The sequence below is a fragment of the Podarcis bocagei genome (assembly GCF_964188305.1).
Source record: "Podarcis bocagei genome assembly, chromosome: 3".
NCBI classification, from domain to species: domain Eukaryota; kingdom Metazoa; phylum Chordata; class Lepidosauria; order Squamata; family Lacertidae; genus Podarcis; species Podarcis bocagei.
The window spans coordinates 18,364,829-18,391,178 of record NC_138127.1 but is presented as its reverse complement, the minus strand read 5'-3'; the positions used below and the strand labels follow the sequence as shown (position 1 = coordinate 18,391,178).

General features: G+C 43.5%; 1 protein-coding gene across 1 annotated transcript in view; it reads left to right on the top strand.

Moving 5' to 3' along the window:
• The first annotated feature begins 8,624 nt into the window (after positions 1–8,624).
• The window catches only part of HMGCLL1 (3-hydroxy-3-methylglutaryl-CoA lyase like 1), a 58,288-nt gene continuing 40,562 nt past the window's right edge, over positions 8,625–26,350 (top strand). The window contains exons 1-4 of the mRNA XM_081187084.1: positions 8,625–8,864; positions 17,523–17,600; positions 18,160–18,267; positions 24,311–24,406. Of these exons, the coding sequence (XP_081043210.1) occupies positions 8,748–8,864; positions 17,523–17,600; positions 18,160–18,267; positions 24,311–24,406 (399 nt within the window). The 5' untranslated portion in view covers positions 8,625–8,747. The remainder of the gene's footprint in view (positions 8,865–17,522; positions 17,601–18,159; positions 18,268–24,310; positions 24,407–26,350) is intronic.

Here is a 26,350-nt window from a genome sequence, read left to right as displayed (position 1 = left end):
CTGGTTTAACAAGCATGCCGATTTTCTTGCTGATGGAGGAATGTGTTGTTAGACTCCAGGTGTTGTTAGACTCCAGGTCCTGTTGACCCCTGCCAGCATGGCCAATGGCCAGGAATGATGGGAGCTTCACATCAGGAATGACGTGAAGGCCGCAGGTTCCCCACCCCTTGAAATAAATAGAATTCTCCCACTTAATAAATATAAACATTAATATGACACCATATGCACCATAGTTGGTATTTTAGCAGTGTAGCAGCAAGTCTTCAGTCCTGTTGCCAGCATTATTTCAACATGGTGCAGCCCTCCTGATTAGGGTTTTCAAAGTTTATATCTCTGCAGGAAAGTTCCTTGTATCTCCTTTCACCACAGGTGGGTCTGTCAAACATAAATAATGTCGCCAGGACAAATCCTGTCAAATTTCTTTGTCTTGCAGCCTTGTTTCTTTTTATTAAATTTGTTAAGCAGTTCATCAAGTTGCTTCCCAAGCCTCCTTCTCTGTTACTGGACTGAATTTTAAAAATATGATTCGGTGTTGTCTGCAAGAGTAATGAGAAAAAGGCTTTGGGGACCTAATGTGGATCTGTGGCCCCTCTTTCACTCACATTCTCAGCAGATGGATTAGGCATGTGTTGTTTTAAAAACCGTCCCCAAAGGCAACATCTTTTTGCTTCGGGGCTGGAAATATGAATCCGTACACTTGGAATCTAGATCATCAAGTATTTAGCTTCCAGTTGAGTGTAACAGCTTCGGCTTATGAGACCAGCTGTGGAAGGCCAGAAAGCAATTGTACGTACCTTAATACTGAACTAGATACACAACCTATGCAAGCTATAGTTATATTATTCAAATGAAAAACAGGCAATGCTGGTCATCAGAGAGAGGCTGAACACTTTCTTTCTGCAGTTATTCTAATCATTCTGCCCTACCCCAGACATTTGTGTGGTATTAATGGCAACCTAAGAAGGGCTCTGATATAAGTGGGATGCTTAGAGAGGAGCAGGAAGTCCCAGCTCCTATGGGGCTGCATGGGCCTTAGAGTCAGCCTACATCTCAGTCTGCTGCCCAAGTGGTGTGAAGCTGCCTTCTACATGGTGAATACAACCACAACCAAGCCAGGGGATGCTACATCCAGGATCAAAAACAGCATGCCTCTGAATACCAATGTAGGGAGCAATAGCGGGAGAACGGTAGTTTGCCCTGCAGAGAGCTACAATTCCCATCACCCTTAACAAACTACAGTTACCAGGATTCTTTGAGGGGAGTCGTGCTTCAAATGTATGGTGTATATGCAGCCTATATAGGCCTCTGATCTGATTCAGCAAAGCTTTTGTGTGGATTTTAGTCCACTGTCACACAACTTATTGAGCACTCATCCTGATTGTCAGCTATTTATTGAGCATTCATCCCAAGTATTGTTTGCAGAATGGTTGTAAGCAGTTGTCCCACACTTCTCAGTGTGCTTCCCCATCACTTTCCTTGTTGCAAAAGGTCAATGGGGGGGAGTGTTTTGGTGTGTGTGGAAGTGTGTGTGTTGCACAAGTGTGGCAAATCCACTTGAATGACTTGACCTGAAATTGCTTGTATGTGATTGAATCCCACCTGAAAATAGTGACCGCCTGGAAGCAACTTATGATGGAAGATCATGAAGAAGAGAGTGAGAATCCTCAAGTCTTTGTTTTCTGTTCTTTGGAATATTTCTCCAGCTTTAGCCCTCCTTGGCAGATATTTGGAAGAGTTATTTGTTTTACCATGGGCACAAATCTTTCAAATTGATTAAATCCTATTACTGTGACTCATTCTGTTACCATGACTCAGCCATGGCTCTCCCTTATTTGCCTTTCTTCTTGCTGCAGAGTGTTTTCAGGCTACCATTCCTTGTGATGTTGACAATATATTGCAGTGCATTGGTTGGGCTCGATACCTTAAAAACAGATGGTCCGGCAAGGGTAATGGAGAACGTTCCCATCTGAGACTGGAACCTCAAGCCTTGACACATGAATGCAGAAATTGGTTCTGTTGATTACAGTGGGATTAAGATCAACAGCAGTCTCGTGATCCAAACTGTCTTGGAATCTGTGGTAAAAAAAAATCCCAAGGATGTTGCAGCTGGCTGCAGAGCTCATGGCTCCATCTCAGGGCCACCACACCAATTTTCAGGGTAAGATGAGGAGAGATGACAATATGCTGAGAACTACCCCCCCCCAATGGGACAATCAGACAGCAGCTTTTTCCACACAACTATGTAGCGCACACCTTGGACTTGCCATGTGCTCAGGGCTGATTTTGGACTGGTGTGGATAAGCTGTCAGTTTAAAAGAAATGTGTTGAACATTGTGGCCATAAGGCTCTACAGCAATAACAATTCATTCCCATGACTGAACTCAAAATGTGGGAAGGGTTGATCTGCATGCCTAACTATGAATCAGACACAGCTATGCCAAGAATCTGGGAATGCTTCGGAATATTCATTAGATGGGTATAAATCCTTCTCACATTATGATTTCAACCATGGGAATAAGTTGTGGGAGCTTGGAAGTTGAGACTTAGGAAGCCGGAATCTCTCTCTTTTTTTCCCAAACTGCAAGAGATGTGGGCGGAAGACTCTGTTGCTGTTAGCAAAAGCGAGAGATAATGAAACATAACATGATAATTGGTGGGAAGATGTGAGTCCTCAGTTACTAGACGCAGCAACTGCGTGCAAGTAAAATATTAAGAGTAACACGCAACAGTAGCTTCTAAGTAGAAAAGTGTGGGAAATAATGAGATAGATATGAGAAGCTGCTTAGGAAGAACGGAGCAAAGCAAAGGAGAAAAAAGGCTTGCCAACAAAAGAGAAAACCCAGTAGGCACGCCAGTGCAACAACATAGTCACTATTTTGCCTTCAAGCTTACAGCACGGTCCTAAGCACGTCTACTCAGAAGTCCCACTAAGCTCAATGGGACTTGGGGTGTGATTCAGACCTCCCCCTCGCCCTCTGCTGTTGGGACTTTATGGACTGATAGGGCTGTTGTGGATTCAGAGGCCTGCCACTCACAGTGGTGGGAGTGTGAGATTGCTGTGCCAACTTCATCATGTCCAAATTAGTCACAATCCCATCCGGCAACAGCACTGAGACTGGTTTGGGATCCAACAGATCTTGGACTTGCTCAGACCCTGCCTCCAACCTCTGGAATGCCCCATTTCTGGACCTTCCATGGCTACCAGTGCTGAGGATCCCACCACCACTTCTGCCAACCCATTCAGTGGGTGGAATGAGGAGTGCGCACTGACAGAGCAGTGGCCAGCAGGAGGCCAGTTTAGCCAATCATAGTTCTGTCCAGTCCAAGCCCCAACCCACCCTAATTTGGTGTAAGGGGTTTTGAGTTGCTCTATGAGCTCCTAGCCAGCACATTGAAGTACCTCCTCCATTATGTCTTGTGGAGCACATAAAAGATGTATTGACTCTGAAAACAGGAATGCAAAGCATGAATGGCGAATTGAATAAAATCTTGGCCCTGTTATCTTACATTCTGTTTATGGCAGTGTTCAATAACCAGATGTTTCATGCAAAAAAACCAAAAACAAAACCCAAACTCTGCCTGTAGGGGAAAAAATATCAAATTAATCGTCCATAGCGTGAGTCCCTTTAACCCTTGTCAGCTTGTGATTGGTTTATTTCCTGAAGCATGGAAGTTCATATCCCTTGTATATATTTTAAATCCTCTATAATATACCCCTAGATATTTTCATTATTTATATTATGGGCAGCTTTACTCTGCATACGATGCTGCTCTGTCTTGTAAACCTTCATCTTCTGAAACCCTCTTCAGGTGAATTGCACATTGTGCACAAATTAAATTAAGCACAGTTGTATGAAAAAGTGATATACTTAATCTGAACACTGATTTTTTTTATAAAAAAAACATGCACACTCATATTTTACTTATTTGTCATGATTCCATGTGTTAGGAATCAAAGGAATTACTTGCTTTGTTAACTGTATGGGAATATAATTTGCAGTTTGTTTTCAAAAGCTGAATCACTGTTTTCAGATATCATTCCTCTGGCAATGTGTTTTCAATTATCTCCCACCCCTTTCCTCTCAGACTAACCACACAACTTATTTTAACAAGTCATACTAATTTTCTAAGGAAGATGCTTTCTTTAAAAGAACTCTATTCTCCATTCCCAGTAAAGTGGCTGGTTTGAGATACAATGTACCATTTATTTCAAAAGAAAGTATTAAGTTAAAATGCTCCATTTTTTGAGTCATGAAAAGTACAGATCACTGCTGTTACACAAAAAATATTTAAGAGATTCTAAAGATTCCATAAACACGACCATTCTGTAAATATACTTTATTTCACATGCATACAATATTCTTCAGCAGTGGATTGACCATGTGTGACTGAAGGCTTCATTATTCTGGGCAAGAATACATTGGTGAAGCTAATCCCTTATCCTGCAGCAACCGCCTCTCCTCTATTGTCTTTTCAGTGGCTGACAAAGACGTTCTCTTTCCACAAGCCTTCTAAGTGTTAAAAAACAAAAACAAAACTCAGTTGGTATCTGTATAGATTTTACGTTGTTTTAAATTGTGCGTGTGTGTGCAATTGTTTTTATATTGTTTTTACACATGCAAATACGTTAACTGTTTTTGTATGTACAACAGCGCTATATAAGTTTTGAATGTGTTATGAATCACTTTGGGATACCTCATGGGAAGTGATTTATACATGAAAAAAACAAGCTTCCACCAGCCCTGTGAAAGATAGGAAGGATACCAAGCCAATGTTTAGCCCAGTATTGTCGAAACTGATTGAGGAGGCTTTCCCAGCCCTGTGCAGCGTCATTAACCCTTCACCTACTAGGCTACCGTTGTCTCTCCTTGCAAAGGGCATGGATGAACTGGCCCCCCAAGCAACTGTGCTGAATTGCCCACTCCAAGGTTAAGAAAACGAGCCCTGCTGGATCAGGCCAAAGGCCCATCTGGTCCAATACCGTGTTCTCACAGCAGCTAACTAGATGACCACAGGAAGCCCATAAGCAGAAACCGAGAGCAGCAGAGCTCTCTGCACCTGTGACTCCCAGAACTTAGAAGCATACCTCTTCTGACAGTGGAGGTGGAACACTGTAGCTAATAACAATTTATAGTCATATTTTCCATGAATTTGCCCAATCCTCTTTCCAGTTGCTTCTACCCCAATAATACAAGTTTGTTTCCTTCCTGCAACCACCTGCGCACCCTGGAAAGCTTCTCTGGTGGGTCAAGGAATCCTCACAAATGACAGATGGGACACAGGGGGCTGCTGGGTGAGGGAAAATTACCAGATTCAGACTTGGATCAAATCTATGCTTCCAGGTGCCATAAGAAAGCTGCAGAGATAGCGTAGGATAGTGCGCACCCCGGAAATGATCTCTTTCAGCTTCTGCCTTCCGGAAAGAAGGTACAAGGTTATAAAGACTAGGACTAGCCGCCTGAGAAACAGTTTCTATCCAAATGCGATTTTGGTTTTAAACGCAGTGTAAGGTAGTCTCTATGGCAGTATATTGTAGTTAATTATGGGATATAAGAGTTTTTAGGGGGGTTAACAAGGCTGGGATAGCTGGGATGACAGGATTGTTGGTTTTTGAATGTCTGGTGTAAATTTTTTCATTTTCTTTGTTCTGTATGGGACAATAACAATAAAGATTATCGTATTATATTGTAAGATAAGGAAATCCCTGGAATGCAAGTTTCCCATTCCTTCCCCCAGCAGTTCCCCATGGTCCACACTCCATTCCACACGGTTCCGGCAGTGGACTGGCATTTTGGGGAGTCATGGATAGGAAACTTTCCTTCCACAAGCTGCCTTAATCTAACTGACCTTAGGAGCCTAACTGATGTGTAGGAACTAGCAGGATGTGATGTGCAATGTCCTCACAACATACGGAGTTTCCTTACATGGACATCATGTGGTGTGAAGATGGGGGAAACTAACAAAAACTCCCTAGATAAAGAAAACTAGACGTAAGGGACAAAGCATTTTTTCTTCCTGACAGGCTTGCTTTCTATGAGTAGTTGAAGACTCAAGTAGAGAAGCGTCTCAGATTGTGGAAAGCCACTTTCCTATAACTGTGGGCTCTTAGGTGCTGCTATAAAGACAAAAAAGAGCGGAAGCCTACGTATCAACATCTGGATGGGGTCTCTTTGGAGAAGACCTGATGTGAATGCCAGGTGTCCATCAGGCACAAGTTGGAGCCTGAGTTTGGCAACTGGCAGCTGTTAGTCACCCTTAAAAGAATCCTGTCTCGGAACTGCACTGTAGCTAACAGGAGAACCACCGATTTACTGTCATGACTTGCAAGATGTGTTCAAGTGCTGTCTTCTCGTTCCCATCAATTCAGATCAGCCAGACATAACATATGTGAGAAATTATTTACATTTTTTTGCTCCAATAAAACAGAGATGGTGATGATAGCTGTGCTCTCCCTAGAGGTCCCATGAAGCATTGGTGAGCTCCATTGTTTTCTCTTTTTCCTACAAGGCTGGACTTTGTTACCCTGGAAATGCTTGCCAAAATCCTATGGCTTATTTTTGTTGCTTGAGACTGACCATATGCAGCTTTGATCCCTGCTTAGTAGGTACCTTGGCCACTTGCCAATTTTGGCATCTAACTCCCTTATTTGATTCTTTTCCCACTGTCATCAGCCACCCTGCCCCTTCACACACCCCAGGGCTTTGCTTTGTTTTTTGATATAACAGCGCTTGCAAACAATAAATCTATTTTTACCCTGCTGTTCTTGGCTAGAAGCGAGCAACAGAGAGAGTAAAAATCCCACTGTTTTGATCATCCTGCTTGTAATGATTGCATGACAAAACTTCTACATCCAGCTTAAGTAATATTTCTGTAATAAATAAAAATCATGCTGTCTAGAATAATTCAGGAAATTGTACACTACATTGTTTAACACACACATGCTGTTCTTATTTAATATAATTCATCACATTTTAATGAGTTGGATCCAGGCATAGCTGCATTTAGAGTAAACTCATTGACAGCAATTGGGGCATAAGTTAGTCAAGACTTAACTTAAGCTTTTATATCTATGCTTGTGTATACACATGCACACAAAAAACATATTAAAACCATTGACAAGAAAGTGTTCCAAATACTATGATGTATTCCAGAGATATTGTTGTTGTTTAGTTGTTTACTCGTGTCCGACTCTTCATGACCCCATGGACCAGAGCACACCAGGCACTCCTGTCTTCCACTGCTTCCCGCAGTTTGGTCAAACTCATGCTGGTAGCTTTGAGAACACTGTCCAACCACCTCGTCCTCTGTCGCCCCCTTCTCCTTGTGCCCTCCATCTTTCCCAACATCAGGGTCTTTTCCAGGGAGTCTTCTCTTCTCATGAGGTGGCCAAAGTATTGGAGCCTCAGCTTCAGGATCTGTCCTTCCAGTGAGAACTCAGGGCTGATTTCCTTAAGAATGGATAGGTTTTATCTTCTTGCAGTCCACGGGACTCTCAAGAGTCTCCTCCAGCACAATAATTCAAAAGCATCTATTCTTTGGCGATCAGCCTTCTTTATGGTCCAGCCCTCACTTCCATACATCACTACTGGGAAAACCATAGCTTTAACTATACAAACCCATGTTGGCAAGGTGATGTCTCTGCTTTTTAAGATGCTGTCCAGAGATATAACAACATCCAAAAACACTTTCATAGTCCTAGTATCATTTAAAACATGCAAGTTCTCTCAGGTGTTTTGGTACATTTAATTTTGTTTTAAAATGTAATTGTCAACCTGCAGATTTTATAGAATCAAAGTAACGAACATGTTTACACTAATAAACAGCGAGTTAATATGAAGGTCAGGTGGACTTGCCAAGAAGTAGAAGTCCATCCCCACAGTTTCGGGGGCACCGCAGGGGACACTGCAACTATTCTTTAGAAGACCTGCTGCCATCCAACTCTGAAGCAGATAGGCCAAGGGGCAGCGTTCTGCAATACAGTATCAGTCCTGATGCACAGGCACTCTTAGCGTGCTCAAAAAAATCCCTGCTTTTTTGATATCACCTGCTCCCAGATCACAGCTCTCTCACTATGAAAGTGCTCCAAAGTCAAGTCTTAGTGAGCCCTGCTGGAAATTTTATACTCTTAAGTCATGTCTTTTTGGTCCTTATCGCTTCTCTCTTCTCGTAGTTCTCAATGGCGTGAGCAGCGCTTAAAGAGGCTCTGTGACCGCCACCTACTGGAACAGGGACTAAATATTGCTTAAACAGACTCCCCACTACCACATATACTGCGCGCACCCTCTGTCTGCTCCAGTTTAAAATTCAGAACGGTTGCAACCTTCCTTACTAGACGGCAATCTAAGGAATGAGTTCCACCTAACTCTGCATGGCATAATCCAGCTATTCGTTAACCCCTCGCGGCTTCCGCGGTGGAGAGCGCAGCCTGGCCCTCTCTCTTGCCTTTTCTGGGATGCGCTTATCCCCCAGCTGCGTTACCTGGCGAAGGATGCTGAGGCTGCCTGAGCATCCGCAGCATCAGCATCACGACGCCGACCCAGCGAACTCCCGGCAGCCTCTCTCGGCCAATGAGCGCCGCCGCTGGCGACGGCGACTCCTCGGATTGGCTGAGGAGGGCGCGCTGCCTCCGCTCTCTCCGGGCCTCGGTTCCGGCGCGGGTCTCTGTGCGGCGACGGCAGCGGCGATGGCTGGCCGCGGCCGCGGGGGGAGGAGACGGCGCTGCGGGCGACCTTGAGGAAGCAGCGGCCATGGGCAACATGCCGTCGGCGCTGAAGCACTGCCTCAGCTATCAGCATCTCCTCAAGGAGCAGCTGTGGATCGGAGAAGCGGCGCCGCAGCCCACGGCGCTGCAGCATCCCGGGCAGGTACCTGAGCGCCACGCAGGGACGGGGTCGGCGGTGATGTAGGGCAGCAGGTGCCCTCACCTCTCCACCCCTGCCTCTTAGGGGGACCCACCCGATCCCTGAGCCTGACCACCACCGGGTTAGTGGGAAAGCCCCCTTGGATGGTTTAGGACTTTAGGCCCCCGTCAAGTGGGTGGGGGTCCCTACTTACTTTGGACTTGGAGGTGCCTCCTCTATATTACATACATACATATAATTAAATTTCCACAAATGTCACATAAGATTGCATAATACATTTTTCTTTTGTTTTATTGACCTCCCATCCCATTTTCCATGGTGTTTTTTTTTATTCACCCTGTCTTCATGCTTTAATATCATAACCATTATACAATAATCTCTCATTCTTTCTGTTGCTCATTGTTCAAATCCTGCTTGTGAATTCATCATACTATAATATTTGTTTAAATAGTCTGAAAAGGCTTCCATTCTTCCATAAAACAGACATCATTAAGTTCTCTTGTTTTAGCTGTTAGTTTTGCTTTCAAACACTCACCTGTGCTTTCCCTCTGGGCAGTGCAGTTGTTGAAACTGCTCTCCCTTGGATCACATGGTAGCTTCTTGCTTTGCCACCCAGTAAGGGTGAGGAAGCAGAGTTGGAAGTGGCCACTTGCTGCCCATCTGATCACTTGCCAGTTTTTGGGCAGCAGCAGCTTGAATTGGGGACCAGCAGGTCCAGTCTTCACTGGTGTGCCACCAAGACAGAGAGATTGAGATGAGCAAGCAAGCAGAGGCAGCAACCATAACCACTGCATCCCCTTGCCTTCTGGGTCAGGTGTGGGGAACTTGTGGCTGTCCAGATGTTGTGGGCCTCCAGCTCCCATCAGCCACAGCCAGCATGACCATATGTCAGGAATTAGGGGAGATGTAGTCTGGCAAGATCTGGAGGGCATCAGGTTGGCACATGCACCTGTCAAAATCTCTAATGCAGTTTCCCAAGTGCAAGCTGGATGTGAGGCATTTGAAGGTAAATGGGCATAGTTTGGGGGAAATGGACTCACAGGTCAAATTGGGACTTGTCCCAGGCCAGATTTGGCCTATGGGCCAGAGGTCACTACTCTTGTTTGATAGCTATCCCTCTTTTGAGTTGAGCAGGACCATGTATCCCAAAGCAGTCAGGAAGCCACACTTCCTGACTCATCTCTGAGAGACAACTATAATTTATACTTTCCTTTTATCTCTTGCACTGTGCGGGTAGCTAAAGCCCAAGGTAGTCATTATCCACCCTGCCCCCGGTGTGTTGTCACCTCTTATAATGTCAGTAAAGCCACTTTGACAGCTCCCCCCACAAATTAGCTAATGGCACAGGATTGCCATATGGTGTGGATCATTATTTCTGCCTTATTGAATATTCTTCAATATGAACTTTGTGATATAGGAAACATCTGTTGAAAAATCCAAGCCTCTGGTTACAAAGGTCTAACCCTTGGGTGGGCAGAAGTGCATAGTTTTTGGGACTGGAAACATTTGAGTTGTGTAGAAAGGGGTATATCGACTGACATAAAGTTGCAAAAAACTTTACCCCAAAGCCCTCTCCCTTTTAATAAGCAGATATAAGGCAGCAGGTATGCAGTGGCTAGGTATAAGGTAAAGGTAAAGGGACCCCTGAACATTAGGTCCAGTCGTGACTGACTCTGGGGTTGCAGCGCTAATCTCGCTTTATTGGCCGAGGGAGCCGGCGTACAGTCCGGGTCATGTGGCCAGCATGACTATGCTGCTTCTGGCGAACCAGAGCAGCGCATGGAAACACCGTTTACCTTCCTGCCGGAGCGGTACCTATTTATCTACTTGCACTTTGACATGCTTTCGAACTGCTAGGTTGGCAGGAGCAGGGACCGAACAACGGGAGCTCACCCTGTTGTGGGGATTTGAACCGCCGACCTTCTGATCGGCAAGTCCTAGGCTCTGTGGTTTAACCCACAGCGCCACCTGCGTCCCATGGCTAGGTATAGAGAGGATGTTTTTAAGGTTGAGAGCCAACAAGTTGAAGCTCAATCCAAGTAAGATGGAGACACTGTTAGTGGGTGGTTTCCTAGACTGGATGGATGAGAGATTGCCTGCTCTTGATGGAGTTACACTACCTCTGAAGGAGTGGGCACGTAGCTTGGGGGTACTTGTGGATTCTTTGCTGTTGTTTGAGGCTCAAGTGGCTTCAGTGGTGCGGACTCCACAAAAAAGAGAATTTAGAGAACATTATGCAAAGTGACTTTTCTGGAGGGACAGAAAGTGAGGAAAAGAATAATCTAGAAATATTATCAGAAAAAAATGTATTTTGGACATTATGGCTCGGCTCTGTAATGGACTGTTTTGACACACATTGAGTCTTTACATTTTTAGGGTACCTTTAAAGCACTTTAGAGGCACAGCATATATAGATATATAGATTGTGTGTGTGTGAACTTGCCCTTAGAAGATCTGCAGAAGGTTTTCTTTGGTACACAAGGAAGTAAAACAGAGATAAGCCAAGCTCTAAACATCAGAGGAAAATCTGCTTCCTCTTATGTACACATTCCTGATGAGTTTCAGTCCTTGGAGGACTTTAATTTTCCAAATTAAGTAGTTTCCAAATTGGCAAATATCCCTTGGAGCATTCTATTATTTCAGAAGTGTTTTGATCTAATGGATTTTTGAAGCCATTATTACTTCTGGTAATCAGTTTATTACCATTAGATGTCCTTAAAAAGTATGGTTTTAATTTTAAGGTTGCTAAGAGTCTTAGATCTTTGGAACCATTTTATTGCTGTGCATTTTCCATCATGTTTTCATTCTCAGGCTGGCTACTTGCTATCTGTTTATGTCCCCACATATTTATTTTTCTTTTTCTCTTCTTGTGTATACTCTTGTAGTACTTCCATCATTGTTACTGTTGTTGGTCCATCCCATGCTCAGCCTTTCCTGAGCCAGGTGGAATGTGTGTCACCCTCATGCTAGTGACACCACCATCCGAATCCACAAATGACTAATTTCTGTGATTTTTTTAAAAATAGACATTGAATAGCTAGGGGGACAAGATGGAACCTTGCAGAAACCCACTGGAAAAGTTCCATGGGGCTGAGCAGAAGTCCCTTAACACTACTTTCTGGGAGTGGTCTTGTAGGAAGGAACCGAACCACTGTAACCCAATGTCCTGTCTGGAAACTCACAGTGCTGCTCTGTATGGACCCCATAGTCAATGCTACTGAAAGTTGTGGGGAGATCTAGGAGAATCAACAGGGTGACACATTCTCCCATTTATTTCCCGATAATGGTAATCAGGGTGACCAAGTGGTGTGTCAGTGCTGAAGCCAGATGGAAATGGGTCTACATAACTGCTGCATCCAGGACCATCTACTGCTGGCTGTCCACCACTCTCTCAATCACTTTGCCCAGGAAAGGGACATTCATGGTAGGGTAGTAGTTGTCCATTTACCCCAGAGGCCAAGGAAGGGGCAGCACTGCCCCTCCTGCAATGAGGCATTAATCGCTTCCTTGACCCACCCCCTTGAACTTACAAGCCGTGATGGGCAAAGATGATAGGACCAGAAGAAGCCGTCTTGCACCAAGTCAGACATTTGGACCATCTAGTTCAGTATTGTCTACTTGGATTGGCCACGGTTCTCCAGGGCTTCTGGCAGCCTTGCCTGTGGATGCCAGGGATTGGACCTGCAACCTTCTGCATGCAAAGCAGATGCTGTACCTTGAGCAATGGTCCTTCCCCATGAGGTGGATCTTCTGTTGATTTCCTTGAATGCCAGATCTCACATCCCAGGAAGTGATTAGCAGGCAGCTGCTTGTGCTTGTTTGTATCTGCATGTGGGTGTCTCGCGCTTGTTTGCTTTATTCACTTACAGTTGGATAAGTTTAAAGAAGGCTGTAATTCCATGATTAAAGGTCACTGGCATTTTTCTGTTATAAACCTCTGTTTTCATCAATTTATAACTAAGCATGCGTGTGTATGTGTGGAGGGGAATGTTTTCATGGAAGTATTTGGCAAACAACATGATCACAGTCCCTGGTAGTGCTTTTCTCTCTTGCTCAAATGAGGTAGCAGAAGAGGGGTATGGAACTGAAATTTACTTTCCGATTTACATGGCAGTACTTTTTTATTTTGGGGGAGGGTGGGAATGGCTGGTTTTACAAGCTGTTTGTTCTTCTTTGGCAACACCTGATAAATGGAAAATGCTTGAGGCTCTTGGGCTTTCATGTAAACTGTTTCCTTGTTGATATTCAACATAATTTAGCCATAGTGCTCACTTCACTTCACAGAGCTAATACCTAATTCAATAACCAGTCATTATCTTTAATCATCAGACATGCATTTTTGCCGGATCAAATTTAGGAAGAAATGTTACATTGACAGCCCATCAGACAACAGCTTTGTGCAGAAACTGCCAAATTAAGACCTTTTATTAAAAGAAATTTCCTCTAGCTTTTAATTTTCATATTTAAATTCTGACTTAAGTTTAAATGCGATTTTAAAAATTTAAGTTCTGGTTGACAGGAGTGATTTTTCCTCAGGTTTGTTCTCTACTTTTGCCAATTGCACATTTTGATGTTTATGTATTTAAATTTTGAGTGCCGCTTTGAGCTTTTCAAGGAACAGAGGTTATTTAATATTGTGTAAGAAATTCCTGCTATTCTGATCCTACAGGCACTAGTCTGTTACACCCCGGTTTCCTGAACAGTGAGAAGTTCAGGGGCAGCACAGCAAGATTAGAGGTTGTCTTCAATCTAGAACTTGAGTAGACCCATTAAATTAATGGAACTAGAAGAAGAAGAAGAGTTTGGATTTGATATCCCGCTTTATGACTACCCAAAGGAGTCTCAAAGCGGCTAACATTCTCCTTTCCCTTCCTCCCCCACAACAAACACTCTGTGAGGTGAGTGGGGCTGAGAGACTTCAGAGAAGTGTGACTAGCCCAAGGTCACCCAGCAGCTGCATGTGGAGAAGCGGAGACGCGAACCCGGTTCACCAGATTACGAGACTACCGCTCTTAACCACTACACCACACTGGCTCCACCATTTTGATTCCACTGCAGATCCACTCCATTTAAGAATATCCAACACACATTTAAAGCACATGGATTCCTCTAATGAATTCTGGGAACTGTATTTGCTTCTTAGAGGGCTCCAGTTCTTAGCACCATTAAACTACAGTTCCCATAATTCTTTAAAGTCATGTGCTTTAAATGTCCATTAGATATACAGCATGTGTTGTTTCTCAGTGGGTCTACTCTGGGTAGGACTTCCATTGGATACAACCATTGGATGAGAGAATATTGGATATATTTTTTATTTATAGGTTGTAGTCTAGCAGCATCTGGAATGCATCACATTGGTGACCCCCTACAATATGCAATAACATGTTCCTGACCTTTGACTCCACTTGTACACGCAGGTTTACGGGTGTGTGCCTGTGCCAGTCAATGTGACAAGATTTGGCTCATAACGGTTGAAAATTATTATGACAATAAAAGCTTTATGCACGTTTTGAACGCATCCTGTTTAAGGTATGATACGTTTAGCACACTTCAGATCCTCTTGCTTCTTTCACAGATGTGTTTATATCACGAATGTGGCATTTGCCTTGTAAGCGCAATTATCTGATAATCATGGAAAACCTCAAAATGCAATGCCCTTTTGTCAGGAGGGCTTCCACTTATAAGAAAAAGCACTTTCTGAAAGGGGTGGGAGATGTTATTTAGCAGATGTGAAAGTTTTGCCTTTATATTTAAATAAAATAGGTTTATGTTCTCTGCAAGTGTGGGCCTAGCTTGGTCCAAGGAAGGTTTAGCCTGCCAGATGCCGTATGTGATCAGAGATGTTGTGCAGCTGTTTCCCATTTCTTTTTACACCGCTCACATAAATGCATAGTAACTGTACTGGATTTTTTTTTTAAACTGTACTTTAGCAGTCATTGAAGGATGTTACTACATGGGATTTAATTTAACTTGCAAAGCAGTTTGTGGCAAGGGAGGTGACACCCACGATGGTGGATGTGAGAGATATACCCAAAGGTACAGCATTGTGAGGCTCATTTCCCCTTCAGATTCTAGAGACAAAAATTTAAGACACCTGCCCCCAGCCCCCCAGTGTGAGCCATGTCAAAATATGTGCCTTGGGTAAACAATGATGCATTTTGTTGTGCACATTTCGAGTTCCAGTTGTGGAAGATTTTGCAGTCAAACCTAACAGTGCATGCGTATGCTTTTTTAGTAAATGAAGGGGGTTAAGGATAATAGAGCTGTGAATTGCTAAAGAAGGCTAGGTCATGCTCCCTCACTTTTGGGGAGGTAGGAAGTAAGGCTTCTTTCTTTTCTTTTCTTTTCTTTTCTTTCTTTCTTTCTTTCTTTCTTTCTTTCTTTCTTTCTTTCTTTCTTTCTTTCTTTCTCTCTCTCTCTCTCTCTCTCTCTCTCTCTCTCTCTCTCCCCCTCCCTCCCTCCCTCCCTCCCCCCCTTCACTTTAAACCACGTAACTGAGCAGACATCTGAGGCTGGGGCTCCAGAATCAGACCACATATTTGAGACCAACTAATGTATTTTGTAACCAGGAGCACCTTCCCTGTGTTGTTCCTGCTGTAGGGTTGAACAATGCTCTGATTATTATAAGTAAAGCATTTAAACTTACTTAAGGTTGTGGTCTATTCACTCGGAGAAGGGTAGAGGTGGGGGAGCACATTTGAGAGCACTTAATACTGGGACATTTTGAGCTCCAACAACCTAAATTTTCAGCACTTTGCAAACTCTGCACATATTTCTGTTTTAAACTCTGCTGGGGGTTTTTTCGGCTAGAGAGTGAGTCTCTTTTGAATTTCAGGCAGTCAGCAGTTTATTCTTTTGTAGTTTCCCACACACGTGGTACTTCAGGATTAACTAATATTCCCCAGTTATTCCCCAACGCTTGTCAGTGTCCTCTCCTACAGAAATCAGTTCCTGACTCCTACCCAGGCACCTGTCCTGCAAGTCTTGTCTTCTGCCTGCACAAATCTTCCCCTCCTCATTGATACTTCCATGGTTAATTGGGACTTAATGAAATGAAGGTCATAGTTAAGAAGGCATAGACCTTTTAAATGGCTAGAGCTTCAGATATTGAAGCAAGAACCTTATGTTTCACCATGCTGCAGCAACTTTTACAGCCTGCTTGCTCATGTTGCTCTGGTCTAGGAGAGGGAAGGGAACCTGTGGTCCTCCACACGTTGAACTACAACTCCCTTCATTTGTGACCTGTTTGAATTTAGCATACTGGCTTTGCATACTGAACTAGGCTTGATTATTTGTGGTAACTACTTCACAATAGCTTAATTCTACCCTATGGCTTTTTGAATTCTTTGGATAGCCTTATTAGTCAAATCTGAAATCTTTACTTGTCATAGGCCCATCTTCGTTTTCTTTCTGAATTTCCCAAGTTTTAGTTTCTCTCTCCCCCACCCCTTCCCAATTGGCTTCTGTCTAAGGCAGGGTTTCCCAAACTTCAGTCTCCAGCTGTTTTTGGACTACAACTCCCATCATCCCTAGGTAGCAGGACCAGTGGTCAGGGATGATGGGAACTGTAGTCCAAAAACAGCTGAAGACCCAAGTTTGGGAAACTCTGATATAAGGCAAGCTGTGATCCTCCAGATGTCCCTGGACTACAGCTTCCTTCATTGACTGCTGCCTGGAGCCTATGGGACATAATCTGAAGGACTTCAAGTTCTGAACCTCTGGTCTAAGGCCATGGTTGAAAATGGGTTTTTTTTTCTGAAGGGACGTTTAAGGAAAGGAATGATAGTGGGGTGTTAATAGCCAGCCCCCACTTCTCAAAGTAGCCTGCCAACAAGACAAATGGTCATAGGTTTGGTAACTCTGGAGCAGATTTGCCAGTCACCAAGCCTTAGGTACACAGAAGCTGCCTTGCAGAGGTAGACCATTGGTCCATCTAGCTCACTGTTGTCTACATTGGCTGGCAACATCTTTCCAAAGTTTCAGATAGGGGTCTCTAACAGGAGATACCAGGGATTGAACCTGGGGCATTCTGCATGCAAAGGAGCTGGTTTTAGATAGGAATAATAATAATAATAATAATAATAATAATAATAATAAGAAGAAGAAGAAGAAGAAGAAGAAGAAGAAGAAGAAGAAGAAGAAGAACAACAACAACAACAACAACAACAACAACACAAATATATGTTTTGGCTGTGTAAACTTTATTTTTGGAGGAGGTATGATCTATCACATGTTTCCTGACAAATATCTACTCTTTAATCCTAACACTGTGGGAACACCTTGTGGTTATTATTGGTGGTTTGAAAAGTACTCTGCACATATTATGAGAATTTTTTCTTTTTTATAACTTGCCCACTCCTGGACTCATCCCTAGTACCTCAGGTTACATACGCTTCAGGTTACAGACTCCACTAACCCAGAAATAGTGCTTCAGGTTAAGAGCTTTGCTTCAGGATAAGAACAGAAATCGGGCTCTGGTGGCGCGGCGGCAGCAGGAGGCCCCATTAGCTAAAGTGGTGCTTCAGGTTAAGAACAGTTTCAGGTTAAGAACAGACCTCCGGAACGAATTCAGTACTTGAAACAAAACTCTTTGGGGCAGTGCCACAGAGTGGGAGCCCTAGCACAAATGATCTTTTATTTATTTACACACTTCTGTTTCAGGAACTGCTCACAAGTGGATTTCCCGAATTTGTTAAAATAGTAGAAGTCGGGCCTAGAGATGGATTGCAGAATGAAAAGGTAAGTGGACAATGTGAGTTGAAGTGCTGAGTTACGCATGAAAGCCAGGAAGTTTAAAGCATGAAATGGATCTTCTGAAATACGTATGACTGAAGTGCTTCAGTGTGTGCATGAACTTTGGTTTCAAACGCACACAAACACATGTGTAGTTAATTGAGTATGGAGGGCTTTTAATATCTTTCTACAGCATTTCTGCAGCAGGCGGGGGGAGGCTGTAGCCAGGAGCAATTGGCAGGCAGCAGGGGCCACCACAGACCTGGCTTCCCAGCACATTCATTGTTACCATGTACCTGGATGTTGCGAGGGCAGCGTGGGAACAAAGTTGGGGGCAGGGGCACTGCTGGTGTGCTCACATTGCCCTGACCTCCCCACCTCCCTGTCATACTCCTATCCCTGTAGGTGTGCCAATTTGCTTTTGCCTGAAAAAAAATAGCACCCGTCTGCAGTATCTGCCATTTTTATTTTAGAGCGTTAAAAATACCTGTTATTGTTGTTCAAAACGCTTTTGCTGCATGCTACATTTTGTACCAATACCGGTCTCCCCCTTACTTTCCCACAGGCTATAGTCCCTACAGATGTCAAAATTGAATTCATCAACCGACTTTCCAAAACAGGCTTGCCTGTCATAGAAGTGACGAGCTTTGTTTCTTCGAAATGGGTACCTCAGGTAGGTAAATTGAAAAATGCATTGTACAAAAGGACCCAGCATTTTTATGCTATATAGGTTTCCCATAGCAGGAATGTCTTTCTGAACCATCACTCCCCTACACCTTATGCCTTATACCTGCTAGTCACCTCCCACCTGACTTTGCCCTGCCTTGTCCACACTTGGCGCTCAGGACAGAGGAACGTAGCAGCTGCTTTATGTCAAGTCAGAAGAAGAAGAAGAAGAGTTTGAATTTGATATCCCACTTTATCACTACCCGAAGGAGTCTCAAAGTGGCTAACATTCTCTTTTCCCTTCCTCCCCCACAACAAACACCCTGTGAGGTGAGTGGGGCAGAGAGACTTCAGAGAAGTGTGACTGGCCCAAGGTCACCCAGCAGCTGCATGTGGAGGAGTGGAGACGCGAACCCGGTTCCCCAGATTACGAGTCCACTGCTCTTAACCGCTACACCACACTGGCTCAATTGGTCCATCATTACGTGCAGTGTAAATTAATAACACAGACTCTTCTTTGGTAAAAGAATAAAAGCTTTACTGAGTTAAAATGAACTTGTTTGCAAATAACAGCATGGTGAACAGAAGATTAAACTAGCTTCAGAGCATACACGGAGTTATTGAGACACACATTACGCATCAACAGTCTCCACTGAGCACAAGCTTCACAGAGCACAGGCTCCACCACTCACAGACACACAGACTGAGTCTGCCTGCAAGCAGATACAGTCAAACCTCATTCTGCATCTGCTTCCACTTGTGTCCACTTCGGCGAACATCCACAGCAAACCCAGAAGTAGCAGAACGGGTTACTTCCAGGTTTGCTGCTTGCGCATGCACAGTAGCGCTAAATCGCGCTTCGATGTGCGTCATTTTCGGCTTGTGGGTGGGCCTCCAGAATGGATCCCGTCCGCAAAACGAGGTTTGACTGTACTTATACAGAGAATGAGTCATCCTCAAGATGAGTCACAGTGATTCAGTATGCTAAATGATTCTGCAGCTTTTCAGCATTTCACAACATTTCTAGACTCCTTTACTGCTTCCGCTCTCAAATACCTTTGTCACATGACACATCAAGCTCAGTCTTGTTTACGCTGACCAGCCGTGGTCCTTTAGCATTCTACATGGGAGTGTCTCCCAGCTCTACCTGCAGTTGATGGGCATTAAACTCAGGGTCTTCTGCTGGCAAGAGACCACTGTTGTCATTCCATATTTCTACGTGGAGCCTCTAGTGCTCAGTTGATGTCAAATCTGACATTTTACTATTGTAGTAACAAGGGAGCAGAGCCTGGTTTAAATCAGCTGGCCCAATGAGTTGGAATAAGAATTAAATGTTCATTCAGTGGAGGTGCAAAAGCAATCAGCCACTGTGGATATCAAATCCATCTGTCTTCAGTAAGCTTATAATAGCAAGTAATTGACCAAAGTGATCCTCAATATACCAAAAGCCTTCATTTATTTCGGACAGTTTCCTGGACTGAATGGGACTTGGCAGCCCTTTCCGTATCAATAATGTTAATTGGGTGAAACAGAAATATTCCTGGTGTTGCACTGTGCTGGGGAGAGCCTAGTATTAGTAGTGTGTGTCATGCCACAGAGAGATTCTGTGTTAGTTTCCTGTCCTCACTCCTCATGAGATTAATCTATAGAGTAAATGTTGATTTTTATCATAAAGTTACCAAGCAATGAATGGCCTTTGAGATAGGTAGGTCTGTGTCTGTTAACTATATTAGGATCCCAGAATGGGTTTGAATTTAGGTAGTTTGTTGGTGAAGATTGTGGCCTGAATTTGGTGTCTTAGTTACTTAATTGGCGCAGTTTGACAGCTGCGTCAGTCAATGCAGAGCTAAAATGCAAGCTGCACCTGTACCCCAACTCTTTCCTCACTGTGCCAAATTTGAAGAAAAAGAGACTTTAAAATTTTGTATGTAAAGCTACCAGGGCAATTTGCCTTTCAGATGGAAATGCCTACATCTGTCTTTCTAATAGTGAAGGCTTTGCAGACCACCAGTTTTTCACTACACTGATGGAGCTTGAACTTTTATTACTCTGGTGTGTTGCTCCCATGAGGGATATCCTACCTACCCAAATATTCCTAAAATGGAGAAAATATATGGGAGTTCCATGAGTTCCATTTCCTGGCATACAGTTAGGTCAGTTGCTCTACTCTTAAAACTTTAATACAGAACTTGGTTTGGACCAAACAATGCCACAGTCCAAATGGGGATGACTAGCAGGCCTAAATAGTCCTGCAGAATAGAAGTTATCTACCGCTGCTTTAATAAAAAGCCCGAATAATCTTCAAAACCCAGGCACAACATGAAAGTGGGCAGGTGGGGATGGCGGTAAAGCAAGTGGTTACTTTGTCCCATCTAAAAACCTAAGATACTTCTTCCTGACCTCAGATGCAGGAAGCTACAGCCAACAAGGCCAAGGAAGTCCTACTGAAAGCAGAGAATATGACAGATCCTGCCCCTTGAGCTCTTCTCCAGCCCCAGACTTCGCAGCAACTAAGCAGACCTCCGAAAGCATATTAGTGATTTTAGCTGATGCCATGGTAATCTATTTTAAATTAATAGAACTCATCTCAGTGCCCTCCTGCCTGAGATGAAAGCCACCTTAAAAGAGACAGCTGCTGCTGCAGACTGCGCTCTAGAGCTCAATCTCACTTTTCAGAATGGAGGCCAAGAACGGCAAATACCAGGTGAAAGTTGGACCTGGAGAGTTTAAGTTGATCCAAAACATTTTGGTTTTTTTGCATTTTAGGGGGTTGAGGGAGGGAGAACAGGATCTGGAATCATTCTTGTTCACCTGGTTATTTAAACCTCTGCCGCCAGAAGATGGATAGAGTGCCGCTTGTAGAAAAAGCCCCACCCCCTTAAGCCAAACCAGTGTCTACAGGGCTCTGTTGCGAAATTATAACATGATTGCACAAAGGAGGACGTTCTCAGCGACTGGTTTCCTTTCATGAGGTTCCCATCCAAGTAGTTCAAGATTTATTGCCTAATACCCTGAACTGCAAACAATGGATGAAACCAATCACTGGGAAGCCTAACGGGAGGAAGAGCTGGTGAAGAGCAGATCAGGCCGCTCTGGGCAGCGCAGGAGGGGCCATGCAGCGTTGTCAGACGTTTGCAATGAGGGATCATGGGGCTGGCAAGCCCCTTGACCCCCCCAGCTATAAAGCATGAGGACTCAGAACAGTTCAGGAGAAAAGCTGGTCTTAGCTTGAAATCTTGGTTGTGTGCAGTGCTTAAAACAGTTTTCAGCAGGCATAGGCAGACTTGGCCCTCCAGATGTTTTGGGACTACAATTCCTATCACCCCTGACCACTGGTCCTGTTTGCTAGGGATCATGGGAGTTGTAGTCCCAAAACATCTGGAGGGCCAAGTTTGCCAATGCCTGGTTTTCAGGAAGAGTTAATCAACCCCCGCAGCACACATGCAGTGGTCCCAATCAACACCACCACCCCTTCACTATTTGAAAGGGGGCGCGGGCGCAGGATTGCATACCCTCCAACATGTACAGGTCAAAAACCGGGATGCACGTTTTCCAGGCCATGCTCCTGGGTGAGTGACCCATGCAAGACCACTTTTTCGGGGCAAGATTGTGGTGCCCAAAATGACCACCATGCTCTTGCGTGACAAAAAGGGGTGTTTTCCCGGGACAGTTGAGGGGTATGGCATTGTATTCATGCATCTCTGTCATAATGTATAGTTGCATAGTTTGGCCCTCACAAAGGAGGGAAATCTGCCAAACCTGGTGAACTGTCTTGCTATCTTATGTTCCCCATATTTTCCTAGAAGCTCACACTAAAAACTCTGTCTAGCTCACTACGCTAGAATAAATTACTCCAGCTCATGTTGTACTCCATCTTTCCCCAACCTGGTGCCCTCCAGCTGTTTTTTTGACTACAGCTCCCACTTTTCCAGATCATTGGCTACACTGGCAGGGGCTGATGGGTGTTGGAGTCCACAAACATCTGGAGGGCACCAGGTCAGGGAAAGCTGAATCAGAACAGAGGACAAGGTTGTTCCTTCAAGGAATATCTACAATCTAAAGCAACCATATACCTCCCTTTTCATTCCCCCCCTGATTTTTTAATTTTTGGAAATGTGTTTTTCATTTCTTCCTTTTCCTGTGAGCCCTTTTGGGTAGCAAATTTGGCCTGGGCTTTTTTGGATGTTGGGAGAGGGGATTTTATTCCCATTTCAAGCCTGAGTGTTTTGTTTGAATGGCTTAGTTGATATTTAGATTACATTCTGTTTATATGCCATGGCCATGTTAACTTGGAGATGGAGTTCAAAATTCTTAGCGCACTTTATTTTCTCTGGTCCTGAGAATAGATTGACTAGTTAGGTTTCCATCTCCTTTCTGTCTGCCTGCCTTGCATTTTAAAGCCCTTTTACCATTTCCCTGCTAATGTTTTGTTTGGCAGAGACCTTCTGACTAGAAAAAGCCAGAAAAAGTAGGGGGGGGAGTTCTGCAGTAGCAAAGGTGCCATCTAAAACAGGATCCCACACCTATAATCGAAATCGCCAAGAATGATAAAGGGCTGCCATTGAAAGGCTTATTGCTTAAGTATCCTGTTGCACTTTGAAAGTTAATTGCCTAAATGTTAAAAGTACATGTTAAAGTAAGAGTCTGCTTACAAGGAAAATATTGAGGGGACAAATACATTATATAAACCTTATTTGCAATGATTAAGTTTCATGGAGCTTGAATTGCACCTTCCCTTTAGCCTGTTAATTGTATTTTCAGTTACGCTGTAAAAAGTGCAGGATTTTGTCACATTGGTGTACCATTACGTTAACTATTTGGTTTCAAAGGTTTTCCTTAGCCTAGGAAGTGTGGGCAACATTCTTTGTTTAATTAAGGGATTAAAGGTTTGGGAAGAAAAAGGCAAGGTTCATTTCTGTGATTATTTACTTACCCCACTTCGGTCCTGCTTTCTCAGAATGCAAGTAGATACCCTGCCAGGTAGCAATAATATAATACCAATCCTATAAAGCATTAGAAATATTTAAAACAACAGGAACAGTGCAATCCTATACATGGCTACTCAGAAGCAAGCTCCGTTGAATCCGGTACATCTAAGGCTGTGTATATACGATGCCTTCAAAACACACTTTAAGCACATTCTCCTCCACCCCCCTCAAAGAATTCTGGGCATTGTGGTTTGTTAAGGGTTGCTGGGACTTGTAACTCTGTGAGGGATGAACTACAGTGCCCAGAATTCTCAGAGGGTCGGAATGTGCTTTATAGTGTGTTTGCAGCCCTGCTTTCAAATAAGTGCACATAGGGTTTTAGCCTGGAAATATTAGGTTACAAGGGTTCTATAGGCTTGGGGGGGGGAATTGGGGTTTTCTACAGAAATACAGAAATGGTAAATCCAGATTAAATAGGACATAATATGGGGAGGCATTTTGATGAGGATGATGTCATGAGCCTTTTAAAATGCCACATTTATTCACCTCCCTACAATGACGAAACTGCAAAGGGATCAGCTTCTCTGAGCACACAATATGCTGCTATGCAGAAGTGCCCAAAGTCTCTTAACAGTGAAGTGATAATAATAATAATAATAATAATAATAATAATAATAATAATAATAATAATATAGCATGCATAATCTTTTTTCCACCATGGCTTTGAAATGCAAAAAGAAGAAGAAGACTAGATGATGCCATTAAATAAGTGATTTTATTCCTTTAAAAAACTTTTTTAAAAAATTAAAAAATGCTATTGTTTTTACACTAAACATAGGTACCCAGAGATCCAAACAATCCAGTCCTTTGGATAATGGGAAGGGGCAAAATTGGACATGGAAGTTCAGTCCATTTTGGTGCAAATATCACTTCTATGTGACTTCTTGTGAAATGAACAAAGTTTTACTTTATTGATATTTAATTGTGTTCAGTCCTGTGTTTCTACCTCATTTTTTTTTTTAAAAAAAAACCTGGTTCGGTTACCTTGTCAGTAACCAATGAATAAGTATCTGATACTGTCATATGACTTTAAGAAACTGAAGCTACATTTTGTCTTTTAAGATGGCTGATCACACAGAGGTCATGAGAGGAATAGAATGCTATCCTGGAGTCCGTTATCCAGTCCTTACCCCTAATCTTCAAGGCTTCCATTCTGCTGTACGTATACTGCATGGCTTTATCTTTCAGTGAAGCTCCAGGGTCTTAAACATATTTACAGTGGTGCCTCGCAAGACGAAAAGAATCCGTTCTGTGATTCGCTTCGTCTAGCGGTTTTTTCATCTTGCGAAGCAAGCCCATTGACGGATTAGCGGATTAGTGCTATTAGCGCTTTTAGCGGCTTTTAGCGGCTTTTAGCGGCTTATCTGCTGATCGGATCAGCTGATAAGCGGCTTAGCGGCTTAGAAAAAGGGGGGGGAAGGAAAAAAAAACAGCAGGAACTCGCAAGACATTGTCGTCTTGCGAAGCAAGCCCATAGGAAATTCGTTTTGCGAAGCACCTCCAAAACGGAAAACTCTTTCATCTAGCGAGTTTTCCGTCTTGCGAGGCATTCGTCTCGGGGCACCACTGTAGTTATTTTTATCAGAAGTCAAGATTGCATGATCTTTTTTTTTTTTGAAGAAGAGTTTGGATTTGATAACCCGCCTTTCACTCCCCTTCAGGAGTCTCAAAGCGGCTAACAATCTCCTTTCCCTTCCTCCCCCACAACAAACACTCTGTGAGGTGAGTGGGGCTGAGAGACTTCAGAGAAGTGTGACTGGCCCAAGGTCACCCAGCAGCTGCATGTGGAGGAGCGGAGACGCGAACCCGGTTCCCCAGATTACGTGACTACCGCTCTTAACCACTACACCCACTGGCTCTCAAGATTGCATGATCTAACCCTATCCGTGACATAAATTAGGCTACAAGAGGTCTAGAGGGTGTCAACATTAGAGCCTTCTCTGTGATGGCTCCCTGCTTGTGGAATGCTCTCCCCAGGAAGGCTCGCCTGGTGCCTTCATTTAGGTGCCAGGCAAAAACTTTTCTCTGTAACAGGCCTTCAACCTGATAGAACATTCTGTGCCCTTTAAAAAGTGTTTGTGGGAGTGGGGGTTATTGGTTTGCTTTTCTTCTTGGTTTATTATGTATTTTGTGTTCTCAGTTTGCATTTTGATGTTGTGGATTGCCCTGTAATCTTCAAATGAAGGGCAGTATACAAATTGAAGAAACAAACAAAGAGAAATAAAGAAGCACAACCAGAAATCTATGCTAAATTTCACATGAAGAACTTCAACTCAGTACATAACAACAACTTTTGCTGGATAACAAGTGGGGTCTGCAACAAAATGTGGCTGTGTTGAGTGCTGCTGTTCAGGATTCCAGCAACTCAATTGCACACATCCCTTTCCATTTCTTGGCTACCAGCAATGCATGGTCTCTGAACATATTCAGTCCTCATTGGGCTGTTTTTGGAGTCCCTTTCCTAAAAACAGATTTGTAGCTCTTCAGGGTTTCTTCAGTCCTATTTGTGGAAGTTGTGCCTTTGGCTATATCTGTGTGATCCTGAAACAAAAGGTGAGGAAGAAATTAGTTTCAGCTTGCATACAAATACTAATCTTTCTAATTTGCTCTTCTTACAACAACATGTGAGCTGAAACACAGCTGCTTGTCAAAGTTCGCACTTCCCTGAATTTTGAGGTTCTGCAACTGAAGAATTGTTTAAGAATGCATAAAATAGAGGGGACGTGTGCATATATTAGTAAAAAACAAATAAATGCATAAGTGCATTCTATTAGAGCAGGCATAGGCAAACTTGGCCCTCCAGATGTTTTGGGACTACAACTCCCATCATCCCTAGTTAACAGGACCAGTGGTCAGGGATGATGGGAACTGTAGTCTCAAAACATCTGGAGGGCTGAGTTTGCCTATGCCTGTATTAGAGGGAATGGCTTATAAAATTACATATATTGGGCAAAATTGCATACAAAAATGTGTAAATCAGGAGAAATGCACAATAAAATGCTGACAAATTCTAATGAGGACAACATGGAAACTGATGTGGAAATGTGGAACTTATTTGGAGACTGGTCAAATGAGAAACTGAGAGAAATTGAAATTGACAGA